We start from the raw sequence: 24,095 nt of genomic DNA, 5'->3' as shown, positions 1-24,095 counted from the left end.
TTTGACAAATTATTGTCTTTGTATTGGCAAAATTCTGATACAGTACTGGTATTGGATTGACTGTTGTGTGTTGGAAAGACAACAACTAAATGCGTGTGTGTTATTTCTCATTTGGGGGTAGTTAGGCCCGTCACGATAATTACGATATACATTTATCGTTCGATAAATAAAATGGACACGATAGTTTTCCAGACTTGATAAATTGTCATTGTTGTGGTGAGCCGGCTTGTGGATCACATAGTGAGTCGACAGAGTTGGACAGATCTGTCATTAGCCACTAGTGGGCTTATGAAATGCCAGCAGACCGGTCCGTCCAATACTCCATAGCCTTGCTCCATATGCAGCGCGTAGATTCATACAACATAAACACTTAAGGGAACATGAACAGTTTGTTGTGTTCGCTAGCCTGCAAGCTAACAAGCTAGCTTGCGATCTAACGAGCAACCGTGCCGAAGTCGTTTAAAATGTCAGCGCCTCTCAGAGTTGTTGTGTGTGTCTGTGTGTGTCCCCAATTAACACAAACACAGGAACTAATTGTTTATTCAGCATAACCTCAGTGGCACACAGTATTCAGCCAGTAGTTGACTCCAGCGAATTTGATTGACAGGTGAAGGGCTCGCTTTCAGCGGACCAATCACACGGTAGCCGGGTTTGCATGGAGACTTTTTTGTCATTATGATTGAAATAATTTCGATTGAAGATCTCTGGTCAACTGTTTACGTGATGTGATCTACTCCGATCGGGTGCCCACTAAATTTAATCGGAACATTCATGTGAAATGCGCCCTTCGTCGTGGACGTCACGTCATTTATCAAGATGGAAGTCCGTTGTCTATTCAGCACAGTAGTTGGGATTGTTTATATATGTTTTGTTTAAAAAAAAAAAACACACACAATAAAAACAACATCTCCGTCGCATACATGCTCTGCTGGGAGCTGGCATATTTACCCCGCGCATAAACGATGACATCACCGCATCTCTGTGAAACCGAATGAAATTCCATTCAGATTCGGCCTGTTTATTCCGATTAAGGTGTTTATATGTAACATTTTGATTCGGTTGGGCTTCTAAACCAATTATAATTGAAATAGAAGGCTCCATGTAAACCAGGCTAGTCTTGCAGCTCTTTATTCTTTATTTCAGACCCAGGGGGATCAATATCACAGAGTAAAGAAAAACAATTTAATTAATTATAATAATAACAATAATAATGATGATGATGATAATAATAATAATACTGAATTAAAAGCAAAAAGTAAAATAGAATAATCAAAAATAATAGTATTTTTCATGATTTCAGAGACATTAAAAAAACGACATTATCGTTAATTGTGATAGTTTTTGGGAAAATATATCTTTAAAAAATTGTTATTGTGACAGGCCTAGTGGTAGTGAATGTTTATCCCAGTTTGAGGGTATTTATCTAAGCAGTAATGATGGAAGCAGTGAGCAGTATTAAGGCATTTACACTGTTAGTGGCCAGGGTGATCATAGAGATGGTAGAAAGGATAACTGTAACACTAACTGCCTAAGTCCCTGCCCATCCCTAGTGCATTGTGTGATTTTTGTGAGGTTGAAAAGCCAGCTCCATTACAATGATGGTCTAGATGAATGTTTGTGTTGTTAAACTGTGGCAACCAGCCAGTGATTTAATGACTACTCTTTGACCACATTGGACCTGTCAGAAATGTGTGGCCCTCCGGGATCACAGAAACAACGTTATGACATCTGAGAGGCAATAAAGTGAGTCAGTATTCATGGTATTTTCATACCATATGCCTATGTACATCTGTTTTGGCATTAATTTTAGAGCCATCAACGTGTTTATTCTTGCATCATTTGTGGAACCAGTGGCAAGGCAACAGTTTAGTTAGTCAGGGAAGGGCTTTATGTGTGTGTCTATAACAGCCTTAGAGTCCCCTGACAACCCACTTGTCACTGTTTACTTAAGTACAAACATTGGAAGAAGTGTTTAGTCCTGTGGAAGGTTGATGATTAAGCAAGAATGTAGGAGCTGTTTTGATAAGTCTCAGCAGTAGTGGCAGCACACTCTCCCCAAGAAGCACACCCCATGACCTCCCCCTACTCCCTATCTTTTTTTAAAATGTACCCAAACCACACACAACACATCCCAACCATTACCCATCCCAATAAATGGCAATATTATACCATCCTATAAACCTATAAACTTCTCCTTGTTTGAATATATTTTGTCAGATTGATTAATTGCTAATGGTATACGAAATCACTTGATATTCTGTAATAAAGTTGAATCATATTTTCCATTCATATGTTGTTTTTCCACAGAGATTGAATAATTGTTGACCACACAATAATCTTCCATTTCACAACGTCACACAGTGGTGCAAAAACCCCAATCCGCCACACCCACCCCACATCTCACCGTGCCAAATGCAAAGCGCTGCCTTCCACCCACCTATCACAACACACTAGCATGCCATGAAGTGTTTAACGTAACCAGATTTGCTGATTTAGCTTATCTATTTGGAGATGCAGTAACTTACATTCGGAGGTCCTTAAGTTAGTGTCAATAACTCATGAAATAAGCTATAAAAAAAATCCCGTGCCAGTAATCCATTCATTCTAACTTGTTCACTTTTTTCATCCACTCTTCCATAGTTTACCTCACCCATAAGAACCTGTTTGAGTAATTCCAGTCTGCTGTTTGTCCCCTCCACAGCACTGAAATAGCCGCAATAAAAATCACCTACAAGCTCCTCCTGGCAACTGACTGACTGGTTTACTCACCATCCTTCTTATCCTTGATCTCTGTGCGGCCTTTTACACAATATCCTACACTATCCTCCTCAATGGACTAATCTCCATTGGCATCTCCCAAATCCCCTTAAACTGGTTTAAATCCTACCTTTCTAACTGTACTCATTTCATTCGACTTAAAACATTTAACTCCCAGCAGCCCCCAGTCACCACAGTTGGCGCCTCCTCTTCGTCACATCTTATTCCAATCTGCAATATATTTCACAAGCGCAACATCTATTTTCGCTGCTACGCGGTTGGCACCCAGCTCTACCTCTCCAGCACGCCTCACCCCCCCCCCCCCCCCCCCCACCCCCACCATCTTATCACACACACTGTCTCACTGAACTTAAATCCTTATTCAGTGCAAGCTTTCTCAAACCCATTTTTCCCTCTGCCCCAGGTTAAGAGAGTGGCATCTTTTCATTTCAAGCGAAAATAGTGCAGTTAATATAACACGGTCCGCACACATGCATATCAGCAGTAAAAAATGTTCACTGCCTTGTCACATCCTGGGTCGAATATGGCAATTTACTTCATTTTGGTCACAAATCCTTCCATAAACTCCAGTTGATTCAGAATTCAGCTGAGTCAGAATGAGAATCCCATCCTTCTCACTACATCACCCGTCTTAAAAAAGTTCCAATGGCTGTAGGTTGAATTTCTATTACATTTCTAGGGTTGGCACTGGGTCATGAAACCTCTTAGCCAATGGGGCTAAACATCATAAAAATATCATAGCCACACTTGTATAGTTAGCCACAACATCACGTGTGATGATGTGGCTAAACCTTTAGTCACACTTAGCCATTCTTCGTCACTGGGAGGGAAGCCGATAAGCCTTAGCGATGTGGGCCCAATTAAATCTATCAAGTCATTAATCAGGAGTAGGGCTGAACGATATGGATATTGCAGGACACATTGACTAGCAACACTTCAAACGCACGTAGCAGTAATAAATATGCATGCCTCAATTCGGCCCCAACCGACATCCAATCTTGTCTTCGCCAAGGTGCCGCTCCCCGCAGTTGGGAAAGCCTGTGAGCCTGAATGCTTATAGCCAGTATCGGTTGGATGGCGGATTTAAGCATTTTATGAAGCGGGGGGGAAACTAAACCTTTAACACCGTTCACAGCTTCACACAAGGCTTTTAAACTTTTATCAGGAAGGGCTTTTAAGTTTTGATTCACCAGCGTGGCGAACGTCGGCAGTATTCATCCTGTTTCAATTAGCCATTAGCGAGGTGGCAAACGGCCAGCGCGAACCCTGATTTCAAAATTCTTCTGCTTACTTTCAAGACCACCATAACTTCACCCCATTCTGTCACTTTGCTCCCGTCCTCTGGAACTGAATACCAAAAGACCTGCTGCATAACACAGACTCTCTTTAAAGCCAAACTCAAAACATACCTAATCAGAATTTCATACTCGCCCTGGTATAGTCTTGTTTTTTTACTTTGGTTTCTTGACCTTTTAATATATTTTTACCTTAATTTTACTGTTTAATTATATGATATCCTTGTGTTCTTAGAAAGGCACATTTAAATAGCATGCATTAACCCCCCCCCCCCCCCCCCCCCCCACCCAGCTGTCAGTTCTTCCCTCTTTCATTCTCTGACACTTACCAGCCTGTTGTTTGCCAGTGTTTGGGCCTCTTTGATGAGCAAAGACAAACTCTGCAGAAAAAATAAACCGGGATACTCAGCCCATGTATAGCCCTGTGGCCCCAAAATTAAACTGTATACTGATTTTGAAGGAAAAGGGTGGCGTGCCCTCTCCAGGTCGGGGATGAGATCCTGCCCCAAGTGGAGGAGTTCAAGTATCTTGAGGTCTTGTTCACGGTTGAGAAGAATGGAACAGGAGATCGACAGGCAGATTACTGCAGCGCCTGCAGTGATGCGGACTTTGTATCAGTCCGTTGTGGTGAAGAAGGAGCTAAGCCAAACGGCGAAGCTCTCAGTTTACCTGTCGATCTACGTTCCTACCCTCACCTATAGTCACGAGGTGTGTGTCGTAACCAAAAGAACAAGATCCAGCACACAAGCGGCCGAAATGAGTTTCCTCCGCAGGGTGTCCGGGCTCTACCTTAGAGATAGGGTGAGAAGCTCGGTCATCCGGGAGGTACTCAGTATCTAGGTAACTAGCTCGGGCATCTGATTAGGATACCTCCTGGACACCTCCCTGGTGAGGTGTTCCTGGCATGTCCACCAGGAGGAGACCCCAGGGACAACCCAGGACACACTGGAGAGACTACCATATTTTCATGACCATAAGGCGCACTTAAAGTCTTCAATTTTCTCCTAAATGGACGGGGCGCCTTATAATGCGCTGTGCCTTATTTGTGCACTGAGTTCCAACATCTATAAATGTTGTTGTGTGATGAGCGCTGTGCTTTACTTTTTTTTTTAAGCATTTGCTGCCGACACACTGCTTACACAGAGGAAAAGCGGACGTGGCTGAGGACAGGGAAAGGGTGCGTGAAGTACGACGCTAAAGCCACGCCCCCAATAGGTATATAGCACTGGGGTGTTTTTTTTTTTTTTTTTTTTCCCGCTTGACTGACTGGGAGCATTTCCAGGGTGTGCATTGTGCAAAACAACATCGGTTTGTCTAAGGACCCCCGAAAATGTCACCTACGTAGCGACACACTTACGACACACAGTTTAAACTGCAAGCTATCAGTTACGCGGAGGAACATGGGAATCGAGCAGCCGCGAGAGAATTCAAGATCAACGAATCCATGGTTCGCAAGTGGAGGAAGCAGGAAAATGAGGTTCGCCAAGTCAAGAAGACGAAGCTGAGTTTCCGCGGGAAAAAAAGAAAAACAAAACGCGGAAACAAGGCGAGGTGGCCGGAGTTGGAAGACCAACTCCAGCAATGGATTAATGAGCAAAGAACAGCCGGGAGAAGCGTCTCTGCAGTCTCCATTCGACTGAGTGCAATAACTCGGGGCTTGCCATCATTCCGGGAGGCTTGACGAACCCCTGGACATCCGTGTAAACAGCGCGTTCAAAGTGAAGTGAGCGGCGTGGGAGCCATGGATGACAGATGGCGAACACAGTTTTACTAAGACTAGGAGGCAGCGGCGGGCGAGTTACGCCACAATTTGTGAATGGATTGTGGATGCTGGGGCTAACGTGTCTGCTTGCACTGTTGTTCGAGCTTTCGCACGGCAATGAGACTGTCTCGAACCTGGCGTGTTTGGCCCAGCTGTTCATTTTGGATACAGAAGATGAGGACTTTGATGGATTTGTGGATGAGTATTGAACAAAAAATGACGTGAGTACATTGTTAAATACTTCAATAAAGTACAACCAAACTCAGTTTTGTTCCTGCTGCCTTTTTAATACATTGTTTTAGTGTGCATGCATGCTACCGTATGTTTTAAGCTAGCGTATGTTTTATCATGCCTGAGCCAATAATTAAATACAGAAATAGAACCCGTAACTGAGACTGCGCCTTTTAATACGGTGCGCCCTATGGTCGTGAAAATACGGTATGTCTCCCGGCTGGCCTGGGAATATCTCGGGGTCTCCCCCAGAAGAGCTGGATGAAGTGGCTGGGGAGAGGGAGGTCTGGGCTACCCTGCTAAAGCTACTGCCCCCCACCCCCGCGGATGAATGCATGGGTGGATGCTTTTGAAGGTATGGGGGGAAAAAAAGAGGGCGTGTGTGTCTGCGTGTGTGTGTATTTGGGGCCCCAACTTGGCAGCTTAGGAATGTGAAAGAACCCGCCTCACCCTGCGCAACATGGCTATACTATGTTTTCTTTAAGTTATCACCTTGATGAGTGGAGCAGGAGTAAGCTTAGTTAAACAGATTAAACATGAACTAAATGGTGTCCTTGTACAGTTTTATCATTTAATTGTTATGCCAATGTGCTAATTTTCTGTAAATGCTTTATTTCAGTTCCGTTTTAAATTTGTATATACTTATTTAATCTAGGTGTCTAGTATCTCTACACAATAGCAACTTTGTTGGTACGCTTTCATTAAAGAAGGTTAGTGTTTTAAAAAAATAATGTCAGGAAAAGCAAGCTAGAACATCTGAACTTTATTTGGGGTTAAACAGATAATCAATCAAATACCAATAGTGGCAGGTGTGTGCTGACTCTCATTCAACATGAGTTTTAATTTAATTGGTTAATTCTGAACAAAGCCACATCCCTAGTTATAAAAGGGTGTACACACTTTTGCAGCCACATCATCATCATGTTGTTGTTTTTTTGTTTTGTTTGTTTTTTTAGAAAAAACATGATTTTGTTTTCTCTGGTTACTAGTCATTTTTATTATGCTTACCATGTCTAATGTATTTACTAAACTGAAAGACCTTACACACGGCAAATGCAAAATTACTGGAAATAAGCCAATGAATATTAGCATTTTTCACTGAATTCAAATGTCTTGGCTTTCTCTATAAATTATAATAAATAGGATTACATGTTTTTTGAAGAAAAAATACTTGAATCAATTACATTTTAGAAGTACAACACAAATCTAAGACATTAATGATGTTTTAAATCACCACTGATAAAAAAATTTTACTATATAGTTTGGCTTTCTGTTCAGGGGCCACTACTCCTAACTTTTGTGCTTGTCTCCCGTAAGTACGAAAATAAATATAACACCTTGAAGCTGATCAGCTCAGTGTCATTGGGCTGTCTCTATCTTCAAGACTCTACGCACCCTGATGGCATCATATATCCTTGGCTTTTTGCCATCCAAATAATGTAGTACCGTACAACACACTACCGATCGATTGAATTTACTTGCCGTTCCTTTTCGGTGTTAGGCATGGCTCAACGCCCGTCCAATAGTAGTTTTTATAGATTTCAGATAATGTTAAAGGATTTTTATCCAAATCCACTGCCTTTTGTAACACCTTCCACAAACTTCGACTAGTGATTTTGGCAATATTTAATTACATTTGCATGGTGCCGACAAATTGAACAATGTAACTGACTTTTGACCAATCAGCAATCACGGAGCTGTTTACCTCTACGCAGTTTTCATTTCTGTGATAAATCCACGCTCTCTTCGCCGAGTGACGAGAAATAAAAGGTTCAAAACGTGCATCGCATATTGTAGCGATGGAAATTGAGGAATACATCGTTAAAGACCTCCTTTTACGTTGCATTTGGCGATGCAATACCAGATATTTCGGACCCTGTGTGTAGACTTAAAATCCATTGTATCTATCCATCCATCCATCTTTATTGAAAGCTGTACTTCTTTTTGTCACTATTCTTCTCTTCGCTGTGCACGAAGGTGGGAATAGGGCAGCTGATACCTAGGATCTGAATGTGATTGGCTCTGTAGCTCGGGAGAATGGCAAGAAAGTCCATGTGTGGAGAAAGGTCTGAGGTCAGGGCCACAGGTCTGAAGTCCTCTGTCTGACTCGTGAGGGCTCTTGGGGACTCGGATGAAACATGATGTCTTCTACAGCAGTGTTCCCCAACCTTCTTTGCACCGCGGACCGGTTAGGAGTCGGCATTTTTCTCATGGAATGGCTGTGGTGGCGTGCATATATATATTTATATATATATGTGTGTGTGTGTTTGTATATGCACACTTGCCTCGCTTCTGCTTCCTCCTTCGCCATTCATGGCGCGTCCAGGGTGGGCGCGATGCAGGAGTGGGGGTCGGAGTTTTTGTAGGCGGCCAGACCAGACTGCAGTTCCGTAGCTCCTCATTGAGAGTAGACTTTTAACTCCGTAAAAGTAGTTCTGCCTGTGTCGAGCAAAAACCTACGACTGTATCTATATCAGAGCAAACTCGGTGCGTGAAAGTTAACTTTTGCGATAAACCCGTTATTTTAAGTAGTACTCCTGATATAGTGTTGTTTCGTTCGCCAACGTTTCGTTCAACAGAACAAATCTTTTCAGTAAACATAATGAACTGAATTAGTTTATGAAATGATTTCGTTCTTTGAGCTCTGCCGCCGTTAGCCAGCCCGCTCGGACCGGAAACAGAAGCGTTCGAGCCGGCTGGGACCGGAAACTGAAGCGTTCATGTTCTGGCAAACATGCATTAATTGAAGACTCTAAATTGCCCGTAGGTGTGAATGTGAGTGCGACTGGCTGTTTGTTTCTATGTGCCCTGTGATTGGCGGGCGACCAGTTCAGGGTGTACCCCGCCTTTACCCCGAAGATAGCTGGGATAGGTTCCAGCACGCCGGCGACCGTTGTGAGGATAAGCGGAACGGAAGCTGAATGATGATGAATGTTATGGATGTTAAGAATTTAATTAATGTTGCAAAAATGTATATCGGTTCAGTTTCATTTCAAGTAGGGGTGTACATGTATTCATATTCAAATTTTTCACACTGAACATATTAGGTAAGGGAAATGTAACTGCCTCACGCTCTTGTCACACGGTACTCCGTAAACAAATACAGTGAAGCTCAGCCTCTGGCTAGCGGACGCCATGGATAGCGACATACTCTTGCCAGTATGTTAAACTTGTTAACTCATTTGAAATATTATCACAAACTATTACAGTCACACTTATGTGAATCGCTCATTTTCTGAAAATGAGAGAACGAAAAGAATTAGTTATAAATGATTCAATATTTATTAGTATAATATTGTTTTTGGGAGAATTTACTGCAAACATTCTTTTGTTTTTATTTGTTTTTCCGTTTACATAAACGATACGCAGTTCTATAGTTTTCATGTTGTTCCATTACCGTACCAAATGTGACCCGAACCGTGACCTTAAAATCAAGGGACGTACAGAAATGAGAAATGTACCTTTAGACCCCTAATTTCAAGGCTCTTTTTTGTATCGCAGCGAAAGCGGTTTCAAAGGGCTTTTCTGGTTGGGAAGTAGAGGTGGTTGGGTGTCCAATGTTACAGCATAACAACTCTTCAGTACACTGTGGTCAGTCCCACAGTGCCAGCGGCCAGCTCCTACTTGGACTCTTGACATTACAGAGTGTAATCCCACTGACTGGCTAGAACTGTAAACTAAACACTCGTAACCGCACACATTCAAGTACCCACACACACACACACACACATGCACTCACCGAGGGATATGTTTTGACTCCAGCTCAGCAATAATTAGTCCCCAAATGGCAGTTGAAATTATATCTTATGAGACGGACTGAGCACCATTACTGCTGGGCTCATGTTACCCGCTGCCAGTCGTTGTTATTACATAGGCAGACTGACACACAACAATCTTGTTTGGTTCCCTGGAAACCTATTGCAGTGCTTTGGCAGTTTCTTGGAACAAGTTTCACTTAAAAGATAACTGAATAATTATTTGTCAAAGAATATAATTCCTTTACAGCCTTTAAATTCCTCCTGTTGACAGGACTAATGGTGTTGATGCATCATGTGTAATGTTGTGTAATTTATGCTATGGACTATGGTATTATAATAATAATAATAATAATAACGTGAGTGTGAATCGCTTTGCGATTGGCTGGCGACTAGTTCAGGGTGTACCCCACCTCTCGCCCAGAATCAGCTGGGATAGGCTCCAGCACGCCCGCGACCCTAGTGAGGCTAAGCAGACCTGAAAATGGATGGATGATAATAATAATAATCATAATATGCCTCTCGGTTAAATTTTTCTTCTTCAGTGTCACATCTGATCATACTTTTGTCTAAAGCCTTGCTTAATTTTAATCAGTTTGAAATTCAGTTTTAATCAGTTTGAAAACTTTATACTCTGAGAACGTGCCTAAAACTTTTTTTCTTGCTTAAAAAGCAAATATATTTAATGGGGCACATGTTTCTCATCAGTGTCTTGTGGTCTCCATACGCTATAATGTTGAATATGTTTTTAAATCAGCGCGATCCATATATATTTTTAATACGATTGTCACTGAGCCCTTGTCAGCCACTCCAAACTGTGCGATTAAATTCAATTTGCAAATTAGTGTTGTGCTCTTATCCTTCCCAAACATTGGAATGGGGACATAGTTTCCTCATCTGGATCCTCTTAAAGACGCTGTAATCATCCCAGCAGCTGTGGTGTTTCTAATTGAGATGGTTGATAACCTCCCCCACCAGCCACAGCCAGGCTCAATAACCATGACATAATCTGTCATTACAAGGCAGCGATGGAAGAAGCTGTGGAAAAAGAGAAAATCCCACATTTCTATAGCTTCAAATTACCACATTGTTTATTTGCAGGTCTCTCACTTTCCAGTCATGCAAATATATGTTTGGAAAACAGATTTACTCGGAAGAAAGACATCGGCACAAAAATATCCCCATTGCCCTGCTCCTCAGAACCTCACCAACCTCAGTGCTGAGATGAGAGATGACAGGGAAAAAAAAAAAAACACGACATTTTAAACTATGTGTTATTACATACAAGTATCCCGGTGAAATTGAAGAATATTTTCTCCTTGCCATGCAATCGAAATTATCATTTGGATCTTGTTACTCACTTGCTTACAGTAATTGCACATTTTAAAATAAACATGGGGGCACCCTCTTAACTTAACCTTGCTTTGCCTCCCTAGGGAGATTCAGTACCAGGAGGTGATGATGGTCCTTTTGCTGACACAGTGACCCTGGAGCAGAAAACTAGCAACATCGGTGGAACTAGTGGAAAAGTCAGCCTTTGGATGCAGTGGATGTTACCCAAGGTTATTGTTAAACTCTTTGCTCCTGACCCAACAGTCATAAAAACAGGTATGTTTCTCTATGTGATATTCACAATTATACTTTGTTATCCCAAAGACAATATTTTTCACAATCTTCAGTTTCCTCTTTCTGAATTAGAAGACATACTGGATAGTTATACGGTGTATAAAGCAAGTTCATATTTTGCTGCTTTGATTACACCGTTGCTTCTGCAACAATGATGACTATAATGAATAAAAATGAGCTCCTATAATTTTTATAGTGGAACAGAGATGTGAACTGTGGAGTTTCGCTGTCTTAGCATTTAACTGTTGAAGGGTAAGAGGAGGGGAGTAGCTGGGGAGGAAGAGCATTGATGGAAAATACATTTAAATAATTGGGTGATGAATCCAAGTGAACTGTGTCCTGTCCCTGTTAAATTTATTGTCGTGCTGAAAATCTTAATTTACTTTCAAAGGGTGCCGCCAATATGGAGCATCTGCCCTCCAGATTTAAAAATGGCCAGTCTTTAAGTGGGGACATTGAATTTTTTGGGGGAGCATTTGAAGAGAGGAAGAGGTTTTGGAAAAACAAAAAAACATTTCAATCATGCATCATTTGGTTCACAATGAAAGAAATCTGGGTTTATTTCCAGCCAAATCCACCGACCGATGATCTGACTAATGTCGGGTCGATGTTGTCGCGGTCCGATGACATCCATGTATGTCACATTTCCTTATTCATCAGTATTTGATTAGAAAAAAATAAAAAATACAACAAATGTTTTTTATTGAACATACACAAAATGTTATTTAAGGGACAGGCTACTTTCAGGTTGAAATTTATTTGTTGACACAAAATGCCCTATGACCTTTACAGTTGAACTCAGTTTTAAACTTTTGTCCAACTGTTGAGTGTTTCAGTACATTCTGCACAACTTGCTGTTCTCTGAGAAGGAGCTGAATGGCAAAATTCACAACAGGTCTTTGAGCCATGAATCGACCAATACATTTCATGGTTCAATTAGAATTGGTATTTAAAAACGGTCATCTTCATAATGCTGTTCACATTTATAATGTGAACAGCATTATAAATGATTCATAATCAGTACCTCGCCATTACGGGGCTTCAAACACGATGTTCTCAGAGGGAAGTGGCCACTGAGCGTAGTATGTCATCAGCAGGTTGCAACAGAGACTGGAAGAGTTACGGAAATGCATAGAATTGGATGTCCTAGGAGATTTTCATGGATCAAGCACTTTTTGTGAATCTTGCTGTTCAGCTCCTTGTTAGAGAGCAGCAAGTTGTGCAAAACGTACTGAAAGGTTGAACAGCTTGACAAGATTAGAGAAGGTCAACCTAAGTTCACCTTTAAAGGTTAAAGTGCATTTTAGGTTTATCCCCAAATTTCACCCAAAAGCCGAATGCAAATAAAATGTTTCCGGTAGTAAGGTTAGTACAAAAAATGTAAATCAATCCTTTTTCAATCGTTATGTTTTATGTATTCATTTGTTTTGAGGTACTTAAGCGACCAACAATGGTTGTGTGTAATAACTTTCTAAGAAAAACGGAAATAACTGTGTGTTTATTTCACAGTTCGAACGAAGTACCAAACTCATAATTTTCTACATTGATCATTTTACAATGAATTCATCATGAGGCATCAGCTTAATGGGTAATTTTCCCAACGAGTTTTGCCATGAGTGCATCAGTCTTCGTTCAGAGAAATTACACCTTGGTCAATGAGTGGCTCTCAATATTACGTTAGATTTGCACGGTTATTTGCATTTTGTGTGTTAATAGAAAGTAAGTGCTTTGCCCTTGATTTCACTGCGTTGTTTCTTCCCAATTCAAATGAATGGGGGCGGTGCGTTACATAGAGGAAGTACGTTTAATATGGACTTCTGTCGACTAGCTGGAGAGTAAGATTTCTGTATATGTTGCCATCAATGAAACACATCTCTAGATTTTGGATTCAAGCAAAAAAAAAAAATAATAATTCTCTCACAATTCAGACACATGGCACACTACAACTACCACTATTTTAGGTTTAGATCTCAAACTTCTCATACTAATTAGATGAGGTAAACACACCCATCCATGACATTTCATGGGATACCTTATAGAAATGCATTGGCTCATTGTTTCCATCCTGCAAATGGTAATTGAGGCTCAAGTACTGGATTCACTCAACATTTTCTGAAGCTAATCGGGTGCTGATATTCTCCACCCACCCAAGTTATCTCAATGATAAATACAGTGGACCCCCGCTATTCATATGGGATTGAGACTGAGCCCGACAGCGAATATGAAATGTCCACAAATTATTGATGCTCCCCTGAATATAATCATAATTGCCTATATCAATAGTTTAAACCTTTAATATACCACAGACTATGATCCCAAAACATCTTATTAGCATTTTAAACACTTGCAAACAAATAGATTTAGACAAATAGATTTTTTTAGGGGGGGGGTCGTTACAGCTGACAATAACGGTTTGTTGTCTCAATTAAAGAGACACTACATTACAATAAATATCACGCATACTGTAGGGAATATTTTGCCACGGGTGAAAAAAAAATCTGAGTTTTATTGCATTTACAAAAAGTTTTTCTATGAATAACGGATCGTTTTTTTATTTATTTATTTATTTATTTATTTATTTTATAAATAAGTGAATAGGTGAGGGTCCACTGTACATAAACAACATTCTGCTATCTAGATCACCCACAAATTATTCTCCACTGGCTCAACCTAAAGTGCCAGAAAAAATGCCCAAAAATTTGACACACCACAGAAGAGAGTAATGTTAACAAGCTGAACAATGAATGAATGGTTATTCAGTTGCAAAGTATGTGAAATCAGGCTTCAAAATGGTCAAGATTCTTTGAGTTTCCAGATGCTGAGGGCGTGTCGCTGGGTGCTCTGAAGGTCCCGCCTCCAGCTGTCAATCAAATACTTATTCTATCACGGCTCCTATCTATTGGTGGGGAGAGGAGCGATGCACATAGCACATGGTTTCACGGACCACAGAGAGTCATTCCGCCCCTTTGTTTCTGTTGAAATTCAGCGGGCCGTAAATCGATGGAGGGACTTGCCAGCTGCGACGAATTGCGAGGAGAAGGCAGAGTGGGGGGGATTTCTGTGGTGCACGCTTTGCGGGAGCCGGAAGATTCCCCCCAGCTCTTCCTCGTCCACGCCGCGAGTGGTTGAAAGCCCTTCGCTGTTGTGCGGGACCTTTGTCGTGTACTCTGACCGCTGTCAGGCTGGCATGGGGCTGCGGGGTGCCTCACAACACATGGGGCCAAACGGCAGAGACATGTTAGCCCAAATAACCCCAAACACATCGGATTTCAGGGCAGATATATTTTTTTTAGAGTTGTGGGCATACTTTGATGGCTAACTGCACACTAGACTGGCAGAACTGTCAATTATGCCGAATGACCACTGCATGGAAAAAGGCCGCTGAGTGTTTATACAGTGGGGGATGCCTCTTGACGTCACAAGGATAGTTTTTAGCCCCGCCAACAAAATCAGGAAAATTTAGAACGTGAAAAAGTGTTTCATTCTTTTTTTTTTTTTTTTTTTACTTTAATGTATTTAGAAACAAAACAAGGATTTAGGTTTTGGCGCACTTTAAAGCCCAAATCAATTATCCAAATTTTCAGCATGAGCTGAGTAAAGTCGTACATCAATATTAAATCATGTTCGGAGACTACGAGTTCCTGACGACTACTTGTACCAACTTGGGTGCGTTCTTTCCACACAATATCCACAATAAAGCTGACATGCCTTGTTTTTCAAGTTAAGAACCCACGAGGAACCTCTGTGTTTCTCAAAATCACCACAAGGCAACAGTAAAAACATGCTTGAAGTCCATTTTCCCAAGCCACTCTTAGACTGCGGGACTTTTTCAGTGGAAACAATGACAACGATCCACTCAGCTCAGAGGCTTGCTTCACAACAATCTTCATCAGTTTGTAGAGCATGAAACTCATTTTGCCTGTTGTGGGTAATTTAGCTTTCACACAAGGTGCAGTGAGTAATGCGCATAGTATATGTACAGTATGGCTGTATAAATGCACAGTCTTTATGAACAATCAGTGTTGGGTGACATGCACGTTCCTCATTTTGGCAAGCTGAGGCTGTACTGTATACTCAAGTCATTTCACCTTGTTACTCATTCTCTCATTTTCCAATATGGTTCTTTTTGCCAGTGTGAACGTATGACCATTGAAACAAAAACTAGGAGAGCCCCTCCCATCATTAGCAGTGTTCCAGCTTAAGGATTCATGTGCAGCCAAACATTTGTAATGCTTGTATGTCAGCACTTACAAACGTCATATGAAAATATGAAAAACAATACCTTTTTTTTTTCGTTTTCCAACAGAAGTCTGCGTGGTCAGTGAACTAGAAGACTTGAGCGCCTCAGTAGATATCCAGGATGTATACACTAAGATCAAATGTAAAGTTGGCAGTTTCAACATTGACCACTACAGATGCAGGTGGGGTATTGTTAACACACAATCGCACACACACACACACACACACACACACACATTGCGTCTCTCTCTGTGCATGTATATTCATGGGGAAAGTAACCATCACCACTTAAAACCCAAGTAATAACAAAAACACCCCCGAAACACACACCCTCACACACACACATGCACACACTTTACCAATGCCAATAACACTTTTCTGTTCCCATTCCACCTTCGTGAGGGGGATTTTTCGGATTATCACCCCAGCGTCATCGTCTTTCCAGACAGCTTGAGACCAAAAAATTGGATGGACGATTTGACTCTGCTATGGGCTGGCCCAAGTCTGACTCACAGAGCAGATGAGTTCAGTTAGGCCATCAGTCATTTTATTTGCGCCTCTGGTGTCTGAATTGATTCATAGAAACATTAACACACTGGAGGAAAACCACTTGGCGTTGTTCCATGACATCCTAATATATAGTAATCTTTCTCCAAGTCCAGTTGCATTTGGAATGCTATGATTTAGCTTCTCCACAGAAATTATCAAAGCCAAACAAACTGAAATGGTGACTAAATTACAGTATTTGTAATTATTGTTTTTCTTTCCACATACTGTATGCATGTTCCTAGTCACTTTCTCCTTGAATTTTTCCTGCTCATGCCATTTGCATTTTTCATTGTTGGACTCAGTGATTCAAGAGTGCCCAGTATTTTCTGCCTGAGGTCCACTTAGCGGAAGACAATTCCCTCTGCCTTAGTTTAAGAAGATAACAAACCCAGCTCTTTGGAACCTATAGACCGTACGGTAATGTGTTTGTGTGTGTTCTGTGTTCAGTTCTGTGTGCTTACATGTCTGTGCAAATATGTTCTTGGCTTTAAGTGCCTCTTCCTCTCATCGAGCCAGACAGTGAAGTGGGGATGGAACCTCCTTGCCCTGAGTCTATATTGAAGCCTGTCATTGGCAATGAGTGCGTGAACCACCAAAATGATAACAGAAAAGGACTCTGATTTGCCAGATTTTGAAATCACCTTAGCTGGTTCCAATTCGGTTTGTAATAGCCGTATGTGTTAATTACTGGCAAGAGAGTGATTCAAACAACTGACTTGGCTTTAAAAGTAAACCTCAGATTTGTGCAGACCTCCCTGGTGTTTTTTTTATTTTGTATTTTTTTTTTTTTGCTGTAGTTTTTTAATTTGATTCCACCAGGCAAAATGTTTTCCATTAAGTTTGCTCCACCACACCAAGCCAGTACAATGTCAGTGGTGAGAAGTAGTTTTCCAGTGTTAAGGTGTCATGGGTGATTATGCAATCTTACCTCTCTCTACAGGTGTGTGCCCAATTGCTACTAGGACTGGGCCAAGCTCAATCTTTTTTAGTAGACCTCCGTGCTTTCCCAAGAAGATAATGGGTCTATTTGCACATTTTCCAGTTATTTCTGTTTAATACACATTAATAAACGCCCTTTAAACTGACCAGAGTTTTGGCAGGAAGAGGCTCTCCACAATCCAAGCCAGGTAACATACATGTCTGTTCAGGACACAGTGGAGGCTCCATGGGCTCCTGGCCCACTGTAATCTCTATCATCCGCATATACAAGAGAGCCCACTGGGATTGGAGTCTATATTCATAATTCTGAACAGATAATTGTTTGGTATTTCTGCCCCAGCCCAGTTTATTTGTGTGCAATGGCTTGGTTTAAATTAAGCCTGACACAGAAAATGTCTCATCTGGCTCATCATGTCTCACTCCTGGAAAATGGTAAAATGGTTAGGTCAGTCTAGTATTAGAAGTACGTAGATCATTGAATTCTAAATTTAATCAAACATGAGGAATATAAGAGTAGAGGATTGAGAACGACAGAGAGGTAACTCAGAATAATAGCAACATTTTGATGTCGTTTTCAGATGCTTTCATTATAAGGCATGAAAGGGACTTTAGGGGAGACAGTAAAGCAATGTTTTGTCACTTTTGTGGACTTTTGTGTGATTAATAGCAGTGCCTTTCCCATCTAATTATTACTGTATTTGGGAGAAAAGCAATAAAGTAGTTGTCTATTGTATCGCCTTCAAGCACTTGTCTATTGTAATTATGATATGGCTTTACATGACCAGTATTTAAATTTTTAATTACTGTAATTTCTTGTGTATAATGCGCATTCCCCCCAAAAACAATGTCAAAAATCAATGGTGCGTGTTATACATAGGTGTGGGGGAAATGAAAAATAAACTTTCCCATTTTATAAATGTATGCCGCCATCTAGAGGTTATGAAAAAGTGGTACACATTCATTTCAATATGCCACCTATACACTTAAATTTATATACCCTGGCAGAATTTGTGAAATATATATATATTTTTAAATATGACTGATGACAGCACAACAACCATCATTCATTTCTTTATGTTTATGTTTTGTTTTATGATATTGATTTTCTGAAATGCTTAACAGTTTAATTTGAATCCCATTAAAATAAAACCAAATGTGTTTCGCCTGTCCCTTCATGTTTTCTTCAACGAATTGTACCCATCAAATTCTGCCTGGGTAATCAAACATATGAGCACAACTGTGTGTTTTCTCATTAACTAAATAAAAGTAGGTTTGTGAATTTCAAAATAAGAGCAAGTATATAAAAATAAAGTATTACGTGTTCAAATAAAGTGCTCAACTTCAGAGAAATTCTTTGAAAAAACTAACAAAATACAGATAATACTTAATCTTTTCATTATATTGGTAGATGCAATTGATCCATTGTAAAAATGCATTATACATGGGTAGAAGGGTTTTCCAGAATTTTTAGGTCAACTTTGGGGGTGCATATTATAAATGGGTGCGCATTTTACACGAGATATTACGGTAATTTCTTTATTTGGCATTTTGACCCACTGACAGCATCTCTCAACTTTCAAAAGTTATGACTGAACAAAATGCAAATATGCTCCCTCGGGGAGTTGTGAGGTGTTTATTTATTAGTCAGTCACACAGACATTAGAGACAGTCCGAAGAGAAAGTCATAGAAGGGATTCATGTGTCTTAGCCACCCCGGCAAATGTGTTCACATACCTTAATGTCTCGTGTATAATGCGCATTTTTGCAATCAAAATCATGCAATGTAAAAATGCATTATACATAGGTAGAAGGGTTTTCCAGAATTTTTAGGTCAACTTTGCGCATTATACACGAGAAATTACGGTACTCAGATTCAAAACCAGGCCACCTGGTTTGAAAAGAGAAATCCTGATTGCTATACTAAATGGAAACAAGTGAGATGAATGCTGTTTATCTTAATTTTAATAGCTTCATTGTGCATTTTTTCTTTACAGGTGCTCTCTGTTTCTGTGTGCCACAACCTTAATTGGATGCCAGAAGGAATATCTGGGTTTATTATTATTTGTTTATCTTGTCTCCGTTAATACCTTCGAAGACTGTTACTGTTAAAATGATATCCCGGTTGCAATTGTATATACATACATACGCAGCCAAGCCCATGGCTTTGTTTATCCCAAAACTCCTGCCATTAAAGAGATATTATCAAACTGTGTCACAGTCATGTAATTAATTCCAGATGCCCCATTTAAACTTGGCCATGTGTGTGTCTTCAGGCCAGGTCAAGGCTGGCACTCTGGGCTTTATGAAGGACTCCTTCTGCGGTGCAAGGAGACCGCTGTGGTGAGGCCTCTGCCTGTCCCAGAGCAGCCAGCATTAGGCCTCCTTATAATGCGTCTCTGCCATTCTGCTGCTCTTAATTAGGGTTCTTAATATCTCCTCATGCTGGACAGACAGGAAAAGACTTCATGATTCTGGCTGTGACTCAGAGTGGCCAGACATGTTGGATTAAGATACACCCTAAAAAATTAATAATATAAGAACAGTCTGACATTAAATGACATCCCCTGTCTCTCCAGTGGTTCTAATTGTCTTCATAATCAAGTGGATGGAATCTGGTGACATGGCCTCCATTCTCTTGTTGATTCAAGCTAATACTGTAGATGGTCTTATACTTGTAACATATGCTGTATCTAAAATTATTTTCATAATAACAATCAGTCATTATCCAATCATGTTTATCATGGAATGAATCTACTTTACTACACAAAAAATAATGCTTTGACAATTGCATTCATATTGTGATGACATTATACTCATATTGTGTTCTAGTATATGACCATTACACAGTATTTCTGCTGGTTCAAGATGGCACAGTTTTCTTTGGTTTTACCGATTAACTCTTAACGTTTCCCCCCCAATTATGTAAAGGACACAATTCTATGAAATTCAATGAACTTCAATCATCTCTGTAATATTGTTTGCTGTGTTTCTTTCTGTTTACGCACACTAAAATTTTCTCCTTCTCCTGCTCTCTCTGTCCTCCTGTCCACCTATTGTCTCTTTCCTTACCTCCAGTACGGAGGAGGGTGTTCGGCACAACTGTGGAGGAGTGGTCCTCTCTTGCACTGACAAGCTGAACAGACGCACTGTGTTGGTTCGACCGGTCAGCAAGCAAGATTCTTTCAGCCAATTCTCTGGCTTTTTCCCTCCTGTAAGAATATGGCACTTCTGCTTTGTAGCTTTCTCTGCTATGCTTCATCTGTAGTGGTGTAGGTTCTGTGCATTCCTCAGAGATGTTTTTTGGCAGCCAGTGCTTTGAGACTTTTACTTTGAAACGTTCCACTTTATTTAAATCAGTCACATATGATTCTAAAGGGATGTAAATCTTTAGATATGACACTTTGAGGAATGTATCATAAGTTTGTTTGCTTCAATTTTTGCAGAAAGCTCTTCCAAAGGGCACATAATTGTATGTTTCACACTTGTTTAATTGAATTTTTTTGTTTCATGGATATCAACTGTCACTGTTTGTTTTTGAAGACTAGTTTGGTGTTTTAAGAAAAGTTGTCGTTTTCTCGCTTTTGATTAGGAGTATATTTTACATTCTTATTCAACATTGACTGTATAACTGTATACAATTTCACAACAAAAACATACTTTTCTGATTTCATTGTCATCTCAAAGTATTTTTCTTTTACCTTATTCCCTGCTAGACCATATAGCATCATAGCCCAGGCCTCTGTCCTAATAGGCATTAGCTTATGTTTAAACATTTTTAAGTCTGGTACAGATAGTTCAGTGTTAAAAAAATATATCTGACCATTTCAGATTTAAAAAAAAAAAAAAAAGTCTCCTGTAAGTCTCATTATGAACGCACATTTATTTTCAATTGGATCTTACAGTCAATGTATTTAGTTATTATTGGTTGTACTGTAATGAGTTTGACATGATTTCAGGTGACAGTGCCTGTTGCAGTAATAATTTTTTCCCCCTCTCTCACCACTGGCCAGACGGCAGCCAAGGTCTTGGAAGGCTCTCACCAACAACATGGGTTCTTGTCCATTACCTACACACAGGCTGTCACCAAAAATGTTCGTCATAAACTCACCACACGGCCTGAGCGGCCAACGCGCAGTGCTACAACAGCCGGTCAGCGAGTTACTGCTGATCCACTAGCAGATGGTTCACCTCAGTACCTGAGAGAAATCCTGCTGACAGCTCAGCCCTTTGATGTTGTGCTGTCCTGTCCTTTGTTAACTACTGTAGCTGGAATATTTCAGGTAGGAACTAATTGAATGTACAAGTTTACAAATATGTTGTTCCATGAAAATTATTTTGACGTTCTTTTGAATTATCTAAATTTTGACTGGATTATTAGACGACAGTACCAAGATGTTACAAAGACCGTGGAAAGTCAGCAGGCCAGCCAATGAGGAGCCACACCTTGACCTCTCGGTGTTTGCCTCTCATCTACCTCAACACTAATCTGATCAGGGTTTTCTGCCCTCGAGCACCTGACAAAACTACCACACCAGGTACAAAACAGTCGTTTGAAGACACTCTACTTTTGGATGTTCCATAAGACTTATACAGCTGTCAATTTTGTGTCAACAGATCTCCATGCAAAGAAAGAAGATACCTTAGTACTTAAGTTGGGTTCCCTTAGCATGGCACCTCAGGCTGATAACCACCTTACCCGCACAGTGCTACGCAAAGACCTCTACCAGTAAGATGAGCCTTTTTTTGCCCCCTAATAAGTCTAAGCTATTTCAGAAACGTCTTCTATGAGCTGATTGTTGCTTTATTATTACAATGTGCAGCATAAACACCGATGCCATATTTTAATTGATTTCAAAGTCCAACAGACTTGGCTGATTAATTGAAAAGTATTGTAACATAGAATAGAACCTGTAGTAAGGCAAATATTTTTCAGGGTACCTTACGATTAGTAATTTGTCCCATGAGTGTTTCCCCTCAACAGCGTGTTATATTTAAGAATACAGCTAGCACAGTCAAGCTGCATCAGCAATGACAAAGCACAATAAACGACATATTTAGGGTCTACAACTTCTGCCAGCTCAAACAAAAGAGTCATATGGTTGAAAGCTGCTAGGTCGGGAAAATCTGAACTTCTAAGGGGAATATCTCGGCACAAAACATATTTCCCTGCTATAGGCAGCGCTGAGGTTCTGGATTGTGTCACAGCTGCCTGGAAACCACAGCCCCACATTGTATCTGTGAGAAAGCATTTGTTTGAATGGGCAGATATGTTGCTGGCAAACATATGTAATGGGGGGATAAAAGTGATGCCTAATGCTTTGTGCAGCTGCAAGTAAGATGTGTGCTGACACACGACGTAATGTGGAAGAAAAAAAGGATGGATGACAACACTTGCTTCAGCCAGCGGGAATGTCTTAAAAGGGGGAAAATGCAAGCGGCAGGCAGGCAGGCAGGCAGGCAGAGATGGTCTATGCTCAGGGGTATACCCGCCAACCTGAAACAGATATAGAGAACAGCACGCATGCTATTGATCAGTTACCATAGCTACTGTTTTACTGCCTCTTGTCATGTTCCTTCTTTTTTTTAAATTCAACCCAGTTTCACAAGGGGCACTCTTATGTTTTATGTTTGTTTATGGTAAATGTTTGTTCGGCATATACTTCGGTTCCATGGAATTGTGTTGACCATGTTGTTATCTTGTCAGATGATGACTGATGATCTTGTAAATATGGAAGAAATCCTTTGCGAAAATAAGACTTTCTTCCCCCAAAACGTGCAATTTCACCCTACGAAGGGCCTGAAAAGGTCTGCTTCTGGTAGTTTGAGGCTCTGTGGCGCCACATCTCCTCAAGAATGATGGGCTCATAGAAAGCTACACCCTGACCCAAACACACTACATTGACTCAAGGCTGCTCCATGCACTTCTAGTAAATGTACGATGAACTCAGTAAAGTGCACATAACATTCATAAGGTTGTGCATATATGTAATACATACACCACATGCTGTACATATTCAAGATGCATGTTTGCACTCACTCTTACCAATACCACGACCAGTAAGCATGTGTTTGTGCATGTGTGGAAACAAACCACATTTGGAGTCACCACTTCCCTTTCTGAGTGGAACCAATGCCAAACTACTTTGTGTGAACATTTTTCTTGTCCTAACCAGGCATTATCTTCCTCACTACCTTCCTAGATCATGTCTGAACATCAATTAAATACGATCGTTGACATTTTATTCCGAAGAATGCATGTGTTTTATCTGTGCTTAATCATGCTGTATTTGATCCCCCAAGTCATATAACGTAAGTCACAGTCGATGGGCTGTGATCCTGTAAACATATGTGTGTTTACAAACTATAACCATATGTGGCTGCAAACGCAATATGTGCCAGTAGCCATTTGCTGTAACTCTGTATAAAGTCCACCTCTAATTACATCCGTGGACCTAACTGAATGACTAATCCGAGCTACAGCTATGGTGTTATTGTCTCCTGTACATGGAATTGGTTAGAATGTCTAACACGAGGTTTGATTTGAATGCCACCCTGGGAGACGAGAGGCCGGCCAAGGCTAAGCAGCGAGCCGGCGTAAACATTCTGACGGAGCATATCTAGATGAGGTTTCCTCGAAACGCTATCTCCAACTTCCATTTGATCCTGAACATTTTAAGTGTACTGTGTGCATGGTCATCACTTTGCCTCTTCAAAGAAGGCTAAATAAACCAGTGCCTGTAAGACTTCAGACCCAAGTTGATATCCACTACGAGGTTCATTTGGTAGCAGTTTACAGTTTCATTTGATCATGTGACATTGAATTTAGTTTCCATAAAAGAGGAGGTCCCCAGCGGCTTCTCTGCTAAGCAGGAATTATTACACAGGCCTCAAGGCTTCCCCTTTTCTTCCCTCTCCATCTTG

The 24,095-nt window shown here is 40.7% G+C and overlaps 1 protein-coding gene across 6 annotated transcripts in view; it reads left to right on the top strand.

Annotated features, from left to right (window-relative positions):
* Nucleotides 1–24,095, top strand: part of LOC133479384 (intermembrane lipid transfer protein VPS13B-like) — a 489,205-nt gene that overhangs the window by 260,958 nt on the left and 204,152 nt on the right. For 2 of the 6 annotated variants that reach the window (XM_061776308.1, XM_061776309.1), the window contains 6 exons: nt 11,258–11,429; nt 15,754–15,868; nt 20,250–20,385; nt 21,185–21,454; nt 21,553–21,709; nt 21,789–21,900. In XM_061776308.1, the coding sequence (XP_061632292.1) occupies nt 11,258–11,429; nt 15,754–15,868; nt 20,250–20,385; nt 21,185–21,454; nt 21,553–21,709; nt 21,789–21,900 (962 nt within the window). Of the gene's footprint in view, nt 1–11,257; nt 11,430–15,753; nt 15,869–16,537; nt 19,123–19,168; nt 19,351–19,447; nt 19,515–20,249; nt 20,386–21,184; nt 21,455–21,552; nt 21,710–21,788; nt 21,901–24,095 lie in introns of those variants that run through there. The other 4 variants (XM_061776310.1, XR_009788936.1, XM_061776311.1 and 1 more) reach the window with 4 other exon arrangements.

The sequence above is a fragment of the Phyllopteryx taeniolatus genome, chromosome 6, assembly GCF_024500385.1.
Source record: "Phyllopteryx taeniolatus isolate TA_2022b chromosome 6, UOR_Ptae_1.2, whole genome shotgun sequence".
In the NCBI taxonomy this organism is placed as follows: Eukaryota; Metazoa; Chordata; class Actinopteri; order Syngnathiformes; family Syngnathidae; genus Phyllopteryx; species Phyllopteryx taeniolatus.
Note: the sequence above shows the minus strand (reverse complement) of the source record. Positions and strands in the feature narration are given on the sequence as shown.